General features: G+C 40.0%; 1 protein-coding gene across 30 annotated transcripts in view; it reads left to right on the top strand.

Annotated features, from left to right (window-relative positions):
• The window catches only part of MBNL1 (muscleblind like splicing regulator 1), a 161,036-nt gene extending 150,704 nt beyond the window's left edge, over positions 1-10,332 (top strand). For 20 of the 30 annotated variants that reach the window (XM_081302312.1, XM_081302306.1, XM_081302313.1 and 17 more), the window contains 4 exons: positions 1,398-1,433; positions 2,114-2,208; positions 5,174-5,248; positions 6,953-10,332. In XM_081302312.1, the coding sequence (XP_081158438.1) occupies positions 1,398-1,433; positions 2,114-2,208; positions 5,174-5,230 (188 nt within the window). In that variant the 3' untranslated portion in view covers positions 5,231-5,248; positions 6,953-10,332. Of the gene's footprint in view, positions 1-1,397; positions 1,434-2,113; positions 2,209-4,035; positions 4,100-5,173; positions 5,249-6,952 lie in introns of all 30 variants that reach the window. The other 10 variants (XM_081302297.1, XM_081302321.1, XM_081302320.1 and 7 more) reach the window with 4 other exon arrangements.
• The last annotated feature ends 4,932 nt before the right edge of the window (positions 10,333-15,264 follow it).

Raw genomic sequence — 15,264 nt, 5'->3', positions numbered from 1 at the left:
TGACAGAGATAGTCCAGTGTCTTAAATAACACCTGTCAATACCACATGACTCCTCCTGAAGGGTGCCTCCCTAGACCCTCCTGAGGTTAATCACTGATCTTGTGGCCACATTCTAACTGTGAACACAGACTAATTGGCAGCTGGGACAGGGGTTCCAACTAAGTAGTCCTAGCCTCGGCTGAGTCCTCAGTGGCAGCTTTGTTTTGTAAGGCCACCTCTCACAAGACTCAATTGGCAGATTTTTTTTTTTTCCTAACAAATGTTCATCCCAGATGCTGCTAGTATTTAAACAGGATGTGCCAAGATTTAGATAGAAATATAAAATCATTTGATATTTTGAAACCTAGAAGTCTAAAATAATCTCTTAGAAAGAACAGTAGATCTCCATATGGGAAAGTGCCCTGTTCTTGGTAAAAATAAATAGATTTCCAATATTTCTATGTCAGAAAGAACAGGAGCTATATGTGGAACATTTATTTTTACTTATCATGGTCAAACAATTGTGAACATTGATGCTAACACTCCGTACGTGATACGTGCATCTTCATTATTTCCCACTCAGGGATTTTATTGAAGTCTAATTAGCAATTTCTTATGTGTGAAATTTTGTAACATTGGCTACTCCAGGAATCTTGAGACTCTAAACCAGCAATGAAAACCAGCTTCTTTTCCCTACCAAGTAAACCCACTCTAGACTTAACGTCTGTTCCTCCTTTAGTGCTTTTTCTTCATTTTAATTCCAAAGTAAGGCAATAAAGAAGTCTCACTTTCTTTTTATGTATAGTTGATTGCTTGATATCCCTCCAAATAAAATTCCTGTATGGATGCCCCCAGCCCCTTTGTGTCTGTGTGGTCCGTGCTGCAGTGAACAGAGGAATAAAGCTCAGGGAATTTAAATAAATGTTTTGGTCTTGTCACATTGTTAAGTCAGTTTTTTTGTGCATTGATATTTAGCATTTTAATAATAAATAATATCTCAAAATATTTAGCATGTGTTCGATCTAAAGAAAACGTTAATACATTCATGTGTCAAAGTCAGAAATAGCAAACAGCCAGATGGCTAGGAACCAGATTCAAAAAAAGCCAATTCAAATATTATTTTCAAAAGAATTGAGCAGGTTTAAATTTTTCCAAATACTTTCCTGGTAGGCGGTAATTAAGAGAAACAAAGTGTACAGGCACACAGTTAACCGGCCTTTATTCTTCACTCGAGACTAGTTCTGATTGATCACTGTGCTGTTGTATGATTTGATTGTGCTGACAGTTACATGCCACTGTCCCATAATAACAATTTTTCTTCTTTGTTCAAATGAATTTCCTAATTACACGTGTGATGGGATGTTTTAATTCTTTTCCCTTTTCAAATCCACCTTCCTGTTGCAATGCATGATGGGCAGGCTCAATATTGTGCATGACACCCGCTACAAGTGTTGGTAGGTGCCAGCTTTGTTTCTTGATTATCTTAAACCTATGGTGCACCTCACAGCCCCTCAAAATCCACTTCTAAGTTTAACTTGATCTATTGGGCAAGTCCATTCCCTTTTACTAACACCTGTCAATTAAATGCCATTTTCTATTTAATTGACATGGACTCACATCAATGTTTTCTTTACACACAACAGTTTCCTTGAATCACCTTTGGTGGATTTTGATTGGACTATGAGTTCTGGTGTGTAAAAAAAAAATCTATTTCATAAAAGTAATAAACTGTATATTTTTGTAATAGTAAATAATAAAAATAGACTTTTACTCAAACGGATAACTGAATATATGAAGTAAATACCTGTATTTTGACTTAGATTTTGAATGTCTGTTGAACACTATATAAAATTCTTGTTTTTGACTTAGCAAATTAAGCCTGTTTGTGTCAATTTTCTTGATTTGATGGTAACAAGCTTTTTTTCCCCTTTTTTTTCTCTTCCATCCCCCTCCCCTTCTCTCCTTGGAATGTTGTCCTGCTTTGCGCTGTGCATGTCACTCGCTGGTGATGATGTCCTGTCACATGGCTTCTTGCTCTGATAAATACCATGCCCCATGACCTCTCCGTGTTGCCATGGTTTCCATATCGCTACACTCTTCTGTATGTTTGCTTATATGATTTTCCCTCCGAAAGTTCCCATGGTGCACGGTGCTACGCCAGCCACTGTGTCCGCAGCAACAACATCTGCCACAAGTGTTCCCTTCGCTGCAACAGCCACAGCCAACCAGGTTTGCTAATTTACAGCTTTGTTTCTTAAAAACCAACTCGGATAGGGCTCCATCCTGCAGCCTTGGCGCACGCGGACCTCCGGCTGAGCTCCGTGGGTGCTGTGTGCGCGAGGGCTGTGGAGAGTGCTTTGAGAAGCATGGGGTTTCAGAGATACCTCTTGTTGGCCTACACATTCTCTCTACGATGAGCAGCAGAATGCTTTTATGCCATTTATAAGTGCTCCAAAGTTGTCGCAGCTCCGTTTCTGAAGCTACTAAAATGTTATTTACACAAGCAATTCTCATTTGGTCTCAGCCGATTGTGCAGGCATTTTGACCAATCAAAAATGAAGACAGTTTTAAGATTTGGGTTTTTTTTTTTTTTTGGAAAAACATTTGTTATGTTCAGTCCTCAGTTCTTAACTAAATTCTTACAAAAAGGAAGGTCCTTAAATGTATTGCATATGCCACAAATGACCACTCTTGTAAATAGTTTGATATAAAATTATTATAATTTGATTTGTTTGACAAGCACATTACATAGTCAAAATTAGTTAAGTTTAATTACAGCTTCTCTAAGCTTTGATTCTCTTATGTTAAGCAAAAAGAAAAAAAGCTAAGTGCTGTTATTTCTATAATTACCCTGCATAAATGCTAGCGATATATGAAGGATAAAAGAAATCAAGTAGGGTAAATTGACAGACATTCTATGTTCCATACAAGTTTGTAGGGCAGCAGTTATGCAAGATACTTTTATGTGAAAGAAATCTATTTAAGAAATTTAAGTGTTATGATGTACAAGGGTGACTATTTAAAATAAAATTATTTAAAACATTTGAAATTCAAAACCTGCCACTGATTCCACCAGTGTTTCCTAAGCCCATTTATAAACATGTTCTAGAAAATACTGGTTGAGTTAAAGTCATGTTTATATAAAATAAGTCTGGGCTTTGAATATTTAGACTGTTTCGGCTGAAAGGGTTCAGTGGCATTGGTACTATATGAAAACAGCTAAACCCAATTTCAGATAACCCACCGACTAAGGTTAAACCAAATGAGTCTCAAACGGACCAGTGTCAGGTGAGATTCCACATGTCGCCCCTTTGGAAGAGAGACCAATTAAGAGTCATCTGAACTTGTGGTTACTCCTCTGAGGAATGGCCACCCCTATTTCTACAATACGTCATATAAAATTGATGAACTTTCAGCTATTAGTATGGCCATTAAAAACTTTCAAAAGCATAATGCCAAAATGGACTTATTTTAAAGTTTCAGACAAGCTTTAAGCATTTCTTGGCAAAGAATCATCAGTTTTTCAGAAGCTTGTCAAAATAGCCCTGGATTTACGCTAACACATCAGACTCATTTACAAGAATGCTGGGTGGTGCAGATGTGGCATGTTAGTGAGCAGCATTTGGCTGAGATATCTTAATGGATTCAGTGCCATCCACTGTGGCCCAGATCTTTGGTGCCGACCTCTCGCGTGAGTCCCACGCATGACTGTAGAATTGCTGGTGTAAGCAGAACTATAGCAAAGCCAATTTCAACATGCCCTTGGCCACCTGGGTTGTAGGGGACACTTTACTTTTTGCATTGTGCTGTGACCATTTCATGCATAATCTTGGGTCTTCATACTATTTTACAACCAAACAAAAGAAAAGGGAATGGATATATATATACACACATATATTATATCTACATATACATACATATGTATATGCCTACAGTACATTAGCAATGCTGGGAATAGCTGATGCCACAAACTGCAGCCTGCATGCATGCAGAGGTTTCTAGCTGGCCCTTCATCTGCATCGATTGGTGTTGAAGGTCCTTGGTATGTTTCGACAGCCCCATCCTTGATGCTTCTACACTGTTGGGTGCAGCATCCTGTCCTGCAGCAGCAGGAAAAATGGTATGAGAAGCTTCATTATGCTTGGAGCACATTTTCGTGCCATTTGCCAGTGCCGTAAAATTGTGTAAAAATGTCAGCTAAGAAATGGAAATAAAATAGGGACCTGTTAATACGCACTCCAGACTGTGGGTTGTAGTGTGGTGAATCAGCCTAGGATGTCTAAATCGAAACAACAAAAAAATACCTTCACGTATGTGATTTCATTATTCTCCCATCCACCTTGCTGAAATGGGACATTTCATTTTATAGATTAGAGAAATTAGTTGCTTAGAGAAATTAGTTGCTTTGCACGAGGTCACACGGCCAGGAGACTGATTTTGAGTGTCAGAACCCAAGCTCCCAGCCTCTGACAGCCTCAGTCTGTTGGGTTGCCTCTCCCAGGCTCGGAGCCTTGAATTTGGGTTTGGAGGAAAATCAAGTCGCAAATTCAAAGTTCTTGGCTTTGGGGACTATTGAAATAAGTAACCCCTATACTGGTTTCTTATTGTATTTCTCTGATGTTCTCTAATTCTCTTGCCTGTTTAAAATACAGTAAGATGTGCAATCAAGATTCAAAGATGGCTCTAAGGCAAACCTGCGCTCCTAGTTCTTTTGAGATACTCCTTTATAATTCTTACCTGGTATTGTTAATTTGGGGGGGGGGGCTAAATGCCCTAATTCAAATGAAAATGTTAGAAATTTGGTTGCACAAAAATAGGCAAGTCATCTCCTCTCTGATTTCTATATTATTATTCAATAACCGAAACCGCAGGGGTGCGTGTGTGTGTAGGCCAACAAAAAGGGCTTCTTTCAATTACTGCTCTGCATGAATTTTTGGTAGTTTTACTTCTCTTACTTCCTAAAAACTGGTAACATCTATAGAATAGTATTTAACACAAAAATTAAAAAAACAAACTGAGTCGCTACTCTGGCATTGAAGTTGACATTAACGTACTGTTATGTTGACCAGATGAGGACTGTCACCTCGCAGCTGAATCTCACTGTTCTTTAAAAATTTAATAATAAGATGTCTTCATCTCTTGGTTGTTGGCTTGCTTGCATGGATCATTCATTAAATAATCTTTTATTTGCTAGATACCCATAATATCTGCCGAACATCTGACTAGCCACAAGTACGTTACCCAGATGTAGAATTGTCACCATTGAACAGTAAGTGCATTATCTGATGTACAGTCGCATATTCATGGTGGGTTTTTTAAGTTGGCAGTTTTGTAGTGCACTTAAAATTGTATAAAACTTAGAGAAAATATGAATATAGAGCTCCTATTTTTATCTTAGGTAGTTTATGAAGAATTTTATCATACAAATTTATAATCAAAATGTCAGTATCACTTAAACATACAAAATACTGAAGGATAATCATTTTCTTATTTTGTATTAGAAGTAAGCACAAGCATGAAAGAAAAAAAAATGTGTCTTAAAAGTAATTAGAAGGTGTGGGCTAACTGGGGCGAACTTTTCTTTAAAAGCCCAAAGAGCAGGTATCTGGGTCGGCTTGGTCCCATAGTTCTGTTGTGGCTGTTGACTCTGCCCCACTGGAGCAGGGAACTTGGATGTGGCCATGTTCCAAGACAAGTTGAATTTTTTTTTGTTTGTTTGTTTTTTACAGGCTAGATAGTAGGCTGGATTTGGCCCACAGCAGAGATCGTTATTAATTATGTTTTTCCTATTACCTGGCTAAATCCTAGATGAGAATAGGTACCCACCTCATCCACATGTCACTGTACACAGGGCCATTAGAGTGGAGTGAGTCTGACTTCACACAGCCCCAGTGTGAACAGCCAGAGCCTTCACAGTCGAAGCCTTGGGGGACCGTGTGGTTCTGAGCATGTGGCCTTTGCTCGAAAATGGTCTGAAAGTCTTGTGTTTTGCCTTCAGAAACATTCTCTTACATACTTGCCAAGGCACCTGGTGTTCATTCTTAGAGGATATTTTATTTAGCGTGCGGACATTCCAGTTACAACTAATGCCCAGAAGCATGATAGGTACTTATTTTTACATTTAGAAGAAGCCACAACATAAAACTGACCCAGGTGAAAGAGATGGATGATGGTTCTTTGTTGCTTCCTTTCCTTCATTTACTTGGTCATTAACACATTTATGAGTGAGGTTTTGGTGCTACTTTGTGAGTCACTATGGCCTGGAGGAAAGGCTGTGAGTCACCTCTGTGTGAGGGAGGTTTGGAGACTTCTCCCTGAGCAGAGAAGAAAGAGCAGCTCTCTCCAACAGAGTCAGGAAACAAACGAATCTGGACACTGAAGCAGTGGACTTAGAGAAGGGAGGGCGGGGAGCCCCTGCCAGTGACCACCCATAGCAAGAGCCAGTGGCGGAGGAAGTGTGGGCAGTCCCAGGGCCACAAGGACAGAAAGGAGAGGCTCTTTCCCGCAGCACTCCTGGAGCTGTGCTGTGCTCACCAGCACATGAGTGGAGTTGTGTGGCTGGCTTCCTTGATTCTCGTAAAGCGGTTCGGATAAGAAGGCTCAGGGTCCTGAACAATAGTCACATTTTTAGAATAAGCACATTATTTTGTAATGTGTAGGCTTAGAAGAAGAGTTCTGCTGTTTCTGTGTTTTTTTTTTTAAATCTGTCCTTTATACTTTTAGTTTAGTGATGGGAAATTTTAGAATAAAGTCTTAGTTTTTTTTAACTGTCCATCTCATTTCATTCCCGTGGAGATAAAAGACACATTATCCATTTGCACTGGTGAAGTTTTTGTTTTCACCTGAAGATTTAATGACATACATGTGAACAGAGTGTTTAATCAAGAAATGAAATTTTCATGTTAAGTATGTGTTGGAAACTGCTTGCAGTGATGATCTGTTTTAACCAAGGTTATCTCTTTTTTCCTTGTAGATCATACTAAAGAGGAAAAGACAGTGTGCTTGGTTAGAGTAAAGGATGAGGTCATTAGCCATATTGTATATACCGTCAAGCTCCACACACAAACCCCTCAGCCACAAGACATCCACATATTGCATGTTACCAGAAGAAAAGATAACCACGGAGATCCACCGCACACTGCTGCCTATACACTTTGTACATTTAATTGATATTTGTGCTGAGGTGATATTCCTGTCTAAAAGAACAACATTGTCTTTCTTTTCTAGCACAGAGTTATGCATTAAAATATGCATACATAATTAGTTTCCTATATATTCATGCCATCTTGAAAAGACAGACTATGGTGTAACCATGATTCTATTATGTATTGGTACGTCTGTAGACCAAGATATAATTTTTTAAAAAAATAAGTTTATTTCTTTCAAGGTTTACAAATAACAAAGGTGCACCTTGTATTTAAAATTGCCATTATAGATGAGAGCGTGCATGCACAGTCATTTTTGTTTAAGAGTAATATTTTTAATGTAATAGATTGTAAGGCGTGGTGAGGGAGGGATCTGACAGAGATGAATGTGCCAAGAAAAACCACAACTGTGTATATTTTAAAGCACATCATGGCTTTAAGTACCATGTTGTTAAGGATTCTCATGAAGTGCCATAGACTGTACATCAAATTAGAGTATTATTTCTTCAGTGTTATTGTTTTCAGAGCCACGTTTTGTTGCTTATTTGCTAGTACTAATCAATCAAAGGGCACCATTCTTTTGTTTTGTTTTGTTTTTTGGAAACCAAAGCTGTCTCAGAAATGGCCAATTTAACTACAGTAACAATAGACAGCACAACACAAACTCAATACAGATAAACTCACACATACTGGAGATATATATATAATAGATATATATAAAATTATTTTAATGCATTGTAGTGTAATATTTATGCATACTATACTGTATAACATTTTATTCAAAAGGGATATGCCATTTCTGAGACACGATAACAAAAAAAATGTTTGAGGAAATTCTTTTGCTTCTATTTATAGCCTCTGTCAAAAGTCAAAAAGACTATAAATGCTTTGCAAAAATGGTTTCACGTTTGCTTCATCACAGTCACATTGAAAATAGTGACTCTAAACAAAGAAGAAAGCAGCACTGTCATCAGATGCATGATAAACCAAAATATGAAAATGGGAAATGTTTAATTAACCTAGTAATTGGGTGGGTTAAGTACATGGGTGAATTTTATATGTGATTTGTTTTGTTCAGATTAACTGCTTATAGCCTTAGAAAGCCTTTTACAAAATTAAAAAAAAATAGATGTGCATTCAGTTTTTAAGAATGGATTCATCCAAAGGAATTCCTTTTTTGTGGTTTGGGTATTGCAGCTAGTAAAAGGGTATTTTTGCTCTGTTCAGCAGTTCTATCAATTGCTGAAGTAGGGCCAGGTCACTGGTAGTTCTAGTGTGGAATGGGAGAAGCGAAAGTTCAGTTGTAGAACTTTCCATACTTCCAAGTTTACTGCAAGTTTTTATGCTTGAGAGAGATGCTTTCTAATATAAGACTGATGTGTTGATTTTACTGATTGTACTGTACATCTATTAAAGCCTTAGATTATTACATTACGGGTTGGAACCCATACCAATGTAATTTCAATCGTGTTAAGAGAGTAATGGTGACTTCACATGTTATTGTAGTTAGTGACATTATAGAATATTACTTATTTTTCTTGTTAAAATGTAGTTTTTCATTTCCTACATTTATTAGATTTTCATTTTCTATTAACAATTGAATACCATTTCAGTTTATAGACTATTGTTTTATTAGATTTTACCAATGAATTTTTCAAAATACAAAAAAATTAAAGTAGTTTTTCCTTCATAACATACTCAGTTTTGAATTACATGTAGTGTCATATGAATATTCGTATTATTGTTAACTAAATGATTTATATTTTACTGATTTAATATTACAGTGTAAGAATGTCAGTCATTGTTAGTTCTTGTCTAGTTTTCATTAAAAGAACAAAGATCTTTTATATGGATATCTTATAAATATATAATCATTGCTAAGTAAGAAGTTAAGTTGTTGCTATCGCAACAATCCTGGCAGACAATTGAGTAATATTTTGATGATTTATTTTGTTTGTAATTAGTTATTATAAGAAGATCTAGATCCTAGATATTAGAATAAAATTTATTTTCTACTGTATCCATTTCAAATGTTAAAGTATTGTTTAATATTTTTGAAATCCCTGAATATCAGGCCTTGTTATAAATAAGCTGCATAATCAATAAATAGAACAAGGGACTTTTTGTTGATAATCCAAATACTCAAAGTTTACGTAATGAGAATTATAGCGTGTGTGCAAACTCTTGAGGGTTGATTATGCTGCAATGGAGCATGTTGGGATGTCTAGAGAGAAGGTTGACTTTTTGCACTTCTGTATATAGTCAAAAGAGAGAAACCTGTATAATAGTAAGATCTTATTTTGAATAAAAACGTCTATAATTACAAGGAGTTTTGTTAAGGCTGATCAATGACAGACTGAGCAGAATTGCTTGCAAAAGTGGCTCAGAGTTAGCGCTCCACACCCCTTCACACGTGTTGCTTTGCTTTTTGTGGACAGCTTGTAGTTTGCCAGGATCTTTTCAGCTGGGAAGATATGCCATCCTTCCAAGATCTCATGACTGACGAAAACTCCATTGGGCCAGATCTGCCTGAAGATCATTACCAAAAAATAGCAGGTACTTCGACCATCATGGTGAAATCATGGATCAGATATTCCGTACATTTTTCAAAACTACTGCATGTTTAAAACTTCAACAGACAAAACAAAAGAAGGAACTATTCTAAGGACATAAATTGTTCAGATCAGTTTCTGCCAATTTCAGTGGTTTATTGTTCACAAAAAAGAAATCTTCAAAATGAGTATCGACTTTCACAAAATCTAAACCATGAACAGGCAAACCAAACAGCACACCGTAGCTCTAGTTGTTATGTGATTGTTTTTAATTGCTGTAGGATCCTGTTCTTTCAGCAGGTGAAAAAATAAAACACAGTTCAAATTTCACGGTTTTCATTTTCAACTCAGAAGCACTCAAAAAAAGCCAAATGTAATGATGGGCACTTGTTCATGAATCGAAGCCCCCGCCCCTGCGCGGGTCGCAATGTTGCACTTATGGCAACCGCCACTTTCATCTGCTGAAAGGACACATGTGCTTGGTTTTACTATTATGTAATCACAACTTACTTTCTGCTTGTAGTTGCTTAAAATTATGTATTTTGTCTTGGGCTGCAATTTGTTTTATGCTTATTTTATTATTACTGCAGTAGTTGACTTTACTGTATGGAAAAATAAAGTGAAATTGCCCTAATAAAACTTCTCTTTCTTAAGTATCTTTGTGTATCTGAGATTGAGTGACAAGTTATTTCTGGGCATTTCATATGCTCACTCGTATACCTCCTTATCAACACGTGGGTGTGTAAGTTCATTATCTTTTCTTATTCTTTTGAGGATTGAACCCCGGGATGCTTGACCAGTGAGCCACATCCCCAGCCCTTTTTTAATTTTTTTTTTTTAATTTTGAGACAGAGTCTCACTGAGTTGCTGGGGGCCCCACTAAGTTGCTGAGGCTGGCTTTGATCTGACGATCCTCCCACTTGAGCCTCCCAAGCCACTGGGATTATAGGCACATGCTGCTGTGCCTGACCATTATCTGGTTTTAGAGGATTTCAAGGAAGGCATTTACTTCTTTCTCACTAATAATTTTTTTAACTGATTTAGGTAAACAGATTTATTTTATTTTTCCCACTTTTTTTGGTGCATTATAACTGTCCATAATGTTGGATCCAGTGTTACATATTCATATGTGCACACAATACACATTCAGCCAATTCCATTTCCCCTTGATACTGAGAATCCGAATCAGGATGTGTTGCCATCCTGTGCCAGGCTGTTTTCTAAAAACAATCTTGCCCTCTTCTGCACTGATGCTTTAAGTGCTGACGGCAGAGAAGAAAATTGTAAAGGAAAAGGGCTTTACCAGTTCCAGATCTCTATCTTTCTATCAAGTAATGCTGTTTGCCTGACTGGTCCACTGACCATGTCACGGCCCCATCTCTCTGCCACAGCAAGGGGTGATGGAGGATTGAGAAAAGATAAACAGCAGAGAGAGAGCTGGGGCCAGGTGGGACGCTGACCTCTGATGGAGGATCAGTGACCCAGATAGCTCTCGATTATTACATAGGTTTCATCAAAAAGTTATTTGTGGGAAAGATGCAGCAAAGCAGGCAATCTGAAGGACTTGGGACTGACAAGACATTAGAGTTATCTTGTTATGCTCAGAATTCTCCACCTACAGGAGTTGGTGCCTGAGCTCAAGGTCCCGACTACTACAGCTCTGCACCTTTGCATAGAGCCTCCTCAGGCCGGCATCACCATAGCAACTGGGCCATCTTGACCTGCACCTTTGCACAGGAAGTTTCCAGCACAACACATTCACAAGACAGAGGGACCATGATTCAAATCACCACTCTCTACAGACCGTCACTGAAAATCAGGCAATGTAAGAAACTTTGCAGTGATGTAGATAATAATGCGTGATCCAGGGCATTGAGTTTATGCACACATCCAGCTGAGCCGGGACATGACTGCTGAGTCTCTGCGGCTGTCTGTGTGACTGACTTCATTAAGCAATAAATTAAAAATATGGTTGAAGTTAAACCTGGTATCCCATACCCACTTTGCATGTTGCAATTTCTACAGATAGTCAGCAGAGACCGAAGTTTCCATATGAAGAAATATATGCATTTGGTCTTTTAATACTACTTTCTTTTGATTTTGTCACTTGGTATTTAGTCAAAGGCTGTATATTCTCCTTTGAAAGTCAGTGCCTTTTCCCTAAAACTTACTATTAGTAAGAAAAAGAAGGGCAATATTTATAATTGATAAAATTTTTAGATCATGTTGGTTCTATGACTGGTTGCATTATTCTCAGCAGGTCCAACTATTCCAGATGTAATTTATCAAAAACAGAATGGCTTTCCTGGAGATGGTTCCCTAAAGCAGAGTTCACAACTGAGTAAAAGACACCAGCTCTCTCGAGTCAATGGTGGTATTTTGAGTATCTTCTAATTGAACAAAAATATTATAACAGACATTGTAGTATTTGTAGTACTCTAAAAGCAACTGCATTTTATTAATCACAACAACAGATGCAGGCATCTGAAAAATGGTGTAGATTTTTTTCCTACCAAAGACTCTTACTATTCAGAAGGAGTTATTATTGAAGAGCCCACTAGGGGTCTTCAGTGAGCAGGATGGGACTCCATGCAGCTCCTGTTCAGGGGACAGAATATTGGCATTCACACTACTTAACAGGCTTTTAGTGATCTCTTGGGAATGAACGCTGCATGTCGGTGACATGTAACAGCCTATGAGCTTACTGAGGCACACCTTTGAATGGTGGCTTGCCTTTGAATAGTGCTCCTGCATACAGTGAACAGTCACATGTCAGAGAGCCTGCAGGACATGACAAGATTTGGGTATCTTTCCATTTGTTGTAGCTCCACTCTGAAGAGTCTGGGGACATCACTTTAATATTTGAGGCAGTCTGCTTCGTGTCTTGGATAGACTATGACGTTCCAGTATTGTTCAAGAATTCAGAAGCATTCGAAAGCTTAGGACATGCCCATTTGGGGTGACTAAAATCCATTGTATTGCCATGGAGAGGAACACAGATGTGAGGTATAGAGGCTCAAGTGGGGAAGGATTGGCTCTGAGTGACCTAGGTCTGCAGAGAAACACTGAAATGCCACATCGAAATGACTTGAAGGTGGCTCCTGTGCCACTTGCCATTCAGTGGCCCAGCCTTGTCCCTCCTCCATGGTCAGCCCTCACAGTTCCTGGAGGGAGCTGGGTGGCAGCAGCACTTGGGGTGGTGATGAAACTGGAACTGCTCACCTACCAGGGCTGCCCACAGCCACACTGTCCTCAGCTCCCTCACCCCCACCCAGGAGGTGGTCCCCAGTCTCACAGGCCCTGTGCTCTGATCACCAGGAAGGTGACACCCAGGTGTGTTAGACAGCCTGGGCCTGAGGCAGGAGCTCTTCCCACATCCTGCTGCCGTCCTCCTCCGCACTGCCTGCACTGCCTTGGACACCCCATTGTCCCCATCTGTCTGGGGCATCTGAGGGAGCCCTGTTTTATCCCTTCTCGAGGAAGCTGATTCCAGGTCACTGTGCAGGACTTCCAGGTCTCTCTCTCTCTCTCTCTCTCTCTCTCTCTCTCTCTCTCTCTCTTTTTGCATAAACTTGTTCTTTGTTCATGTATTTTTGTTTACTAAGCAAATGCTGAAAAGTGAGGGAAAAAATACAGACTTTCTTATCATTTTGGAAAAAAGTAGCAGTGGCAGATCAGAACAACCCTAAAAGATAAAAATCTATTACCAGTGGTGACCCTTTGGGCCCTTCTGAAATGACTTCCCTAAGCCAGGGATGCTCTCTCACTGTTGCTCCTTGTAGTTGGGTTTCATCTTGACAAAACCTAGCGTTTCCTTTTTATCAGGAATAAACCTGAAACGTGGTTCTTGGTGGTTGGGAGCCATCAGGTTGTTTTGTAAATGTAAAAGGCCACTCTGAGCCACATTTGGCTGGTGGCTGTCACCTGGAATGTCAAAGGTTAGACCTCATAGCCTAGAAGAGCTCAGAAGTGGGGTCAAATTGCAGCTGTGGGTGGCTTCTGTGATCTGCAACCGCCGACCTCCTGTAGGGGAAGCAGTGCCGCCACTCTGGGGATATCAGAGCCTAACAAAGCCGGGAGGGTCTAGGCCTGTGTGGCTCCCCCAGCTCATGGGCCATGATGATTCTCTTCTGGCACTGAGTGTGCAGGTGCCAGGAGAGCTCTAATGATCAGCTGTACCCCAAGTTCTTGTGAAAGGCAGTTGGGTTTCGTCATTGGGTTTCATCATTGGGTTTCATCCTCGATCAGGATAGCTGTGGCCAGGATGGCCCAGGCTGACAGGATCCGCTCTCAGGAGAAGGCCTGCATGGACTTGGAATCCAGCAGTCATGGAACCTCCTGGAGTTGGAGCTGGGTACATTTTCAGTGGTCTGCATAGGAGAGCATCTTGAATTTAAAGCAATAAAGTAACAGAACCAAGGATTCAGCCAGGTGGGTCTCCAGTGTCCATTCGGACTGGCACACAGTTCCCTCCCGTGGAGATTATAAGTCCTTTGGCTACAGTCACGCAGTGAGAGAGTGGCAAAGCCCAACAGGAAACCCAGACCTGCAGCCCTGTAGTGTCACATGACTTCCGCTTGGATGAGGGTAGAAGAGAGCAGAGGAGACCACACTGCAGCTGAGCTTGAACCAAAGCCATCTTCACAATTCCCGCCTAGTAGGCGGGATCTCCATAGGACCAAGGGGCTGTGCTGACAGGAAGGACCTCACATGTGCCCTGCTTTGCTGTACTGGGTCCCCACCTTGTGCCAGTTCCCAGCCATGGACTTGCGCAGGCTCTGAAGATAAAAGTGAGGTAGCATGTGGAGGGCTGAGCATGGAGGCAGACAGGGCTGATGTCCCCAGCCTTGTGCAGGGGAAGGATGGGTGCTGCCCAGCAAGGTCCAGGCCACAAATGCTCAGGACACTGAGCCCAGCAGGAGTATCTTCCTAAAGCCATGCTTTGTAAAGATGTCCTCAGAAAATTAAACTCACCACAAGCAAGGCTCAAGAAGGCCAAGAGTTCCGCCATGTGAACCCCGGATTCACGCCTCAGCTCTCCAGCAGCCTGATCTGGGCAGGGACCTCTCCTATCTGTGGCTCCGTGACACTAATAAAATAGGAACACGAACAGCAACCTCGCAGGACTGTAGAGTGGGTTCCAGACCTTGTGGCAGATGGGAATTATTTTGAAGATCTTTAAAAATCATCTATACTCAGTTCTTCCCCTACCACCCAGGGACATTGACTTAATGACTATGGAGAAAAGTGCTTAAAAGGTGCCCGGCATTTAGCAAGCCATTAATAATGTTAACTCTAATGACTGTCTTGTCCATTTTGCCCATCACCCTACTTAATCATTAACTTCTAGTTCCTGGGTTACATGTCCCCTTGAAGCAGCCAGGTACATGCCACCTTTATCCATCAGGGCTGTCTGTCATTCTGTGTTTCCTGGAGCTTACCACCACACCACAACAGGTTCTGCTCATTTCTTCCCATCTGGTGAGTGTTGAAAAACTAGAATTGAATATTGCTTTACTCATTCTGAAAACTGTTATTTCTTTGTACATTTAGTTCCTGTCCCAGCTTGATCTAAACCATGTCAAACT

This window comes from Spermophilus citellus, assembly GCF_964194105.1.
Source record: "Spermophilus citellus genome assembly, chromosome: 7".
Lineage (NCBI taxonomy): Eukaryota > Metazoa > Chordata > Mammalia > Rodentia > Sciuridae > Spermophilus > Spermophilus citellus.
Note: the sequence above shows the minus strand (reverse complement) of the source record. Positions and strands in the feature narration are given on the sequence as shown.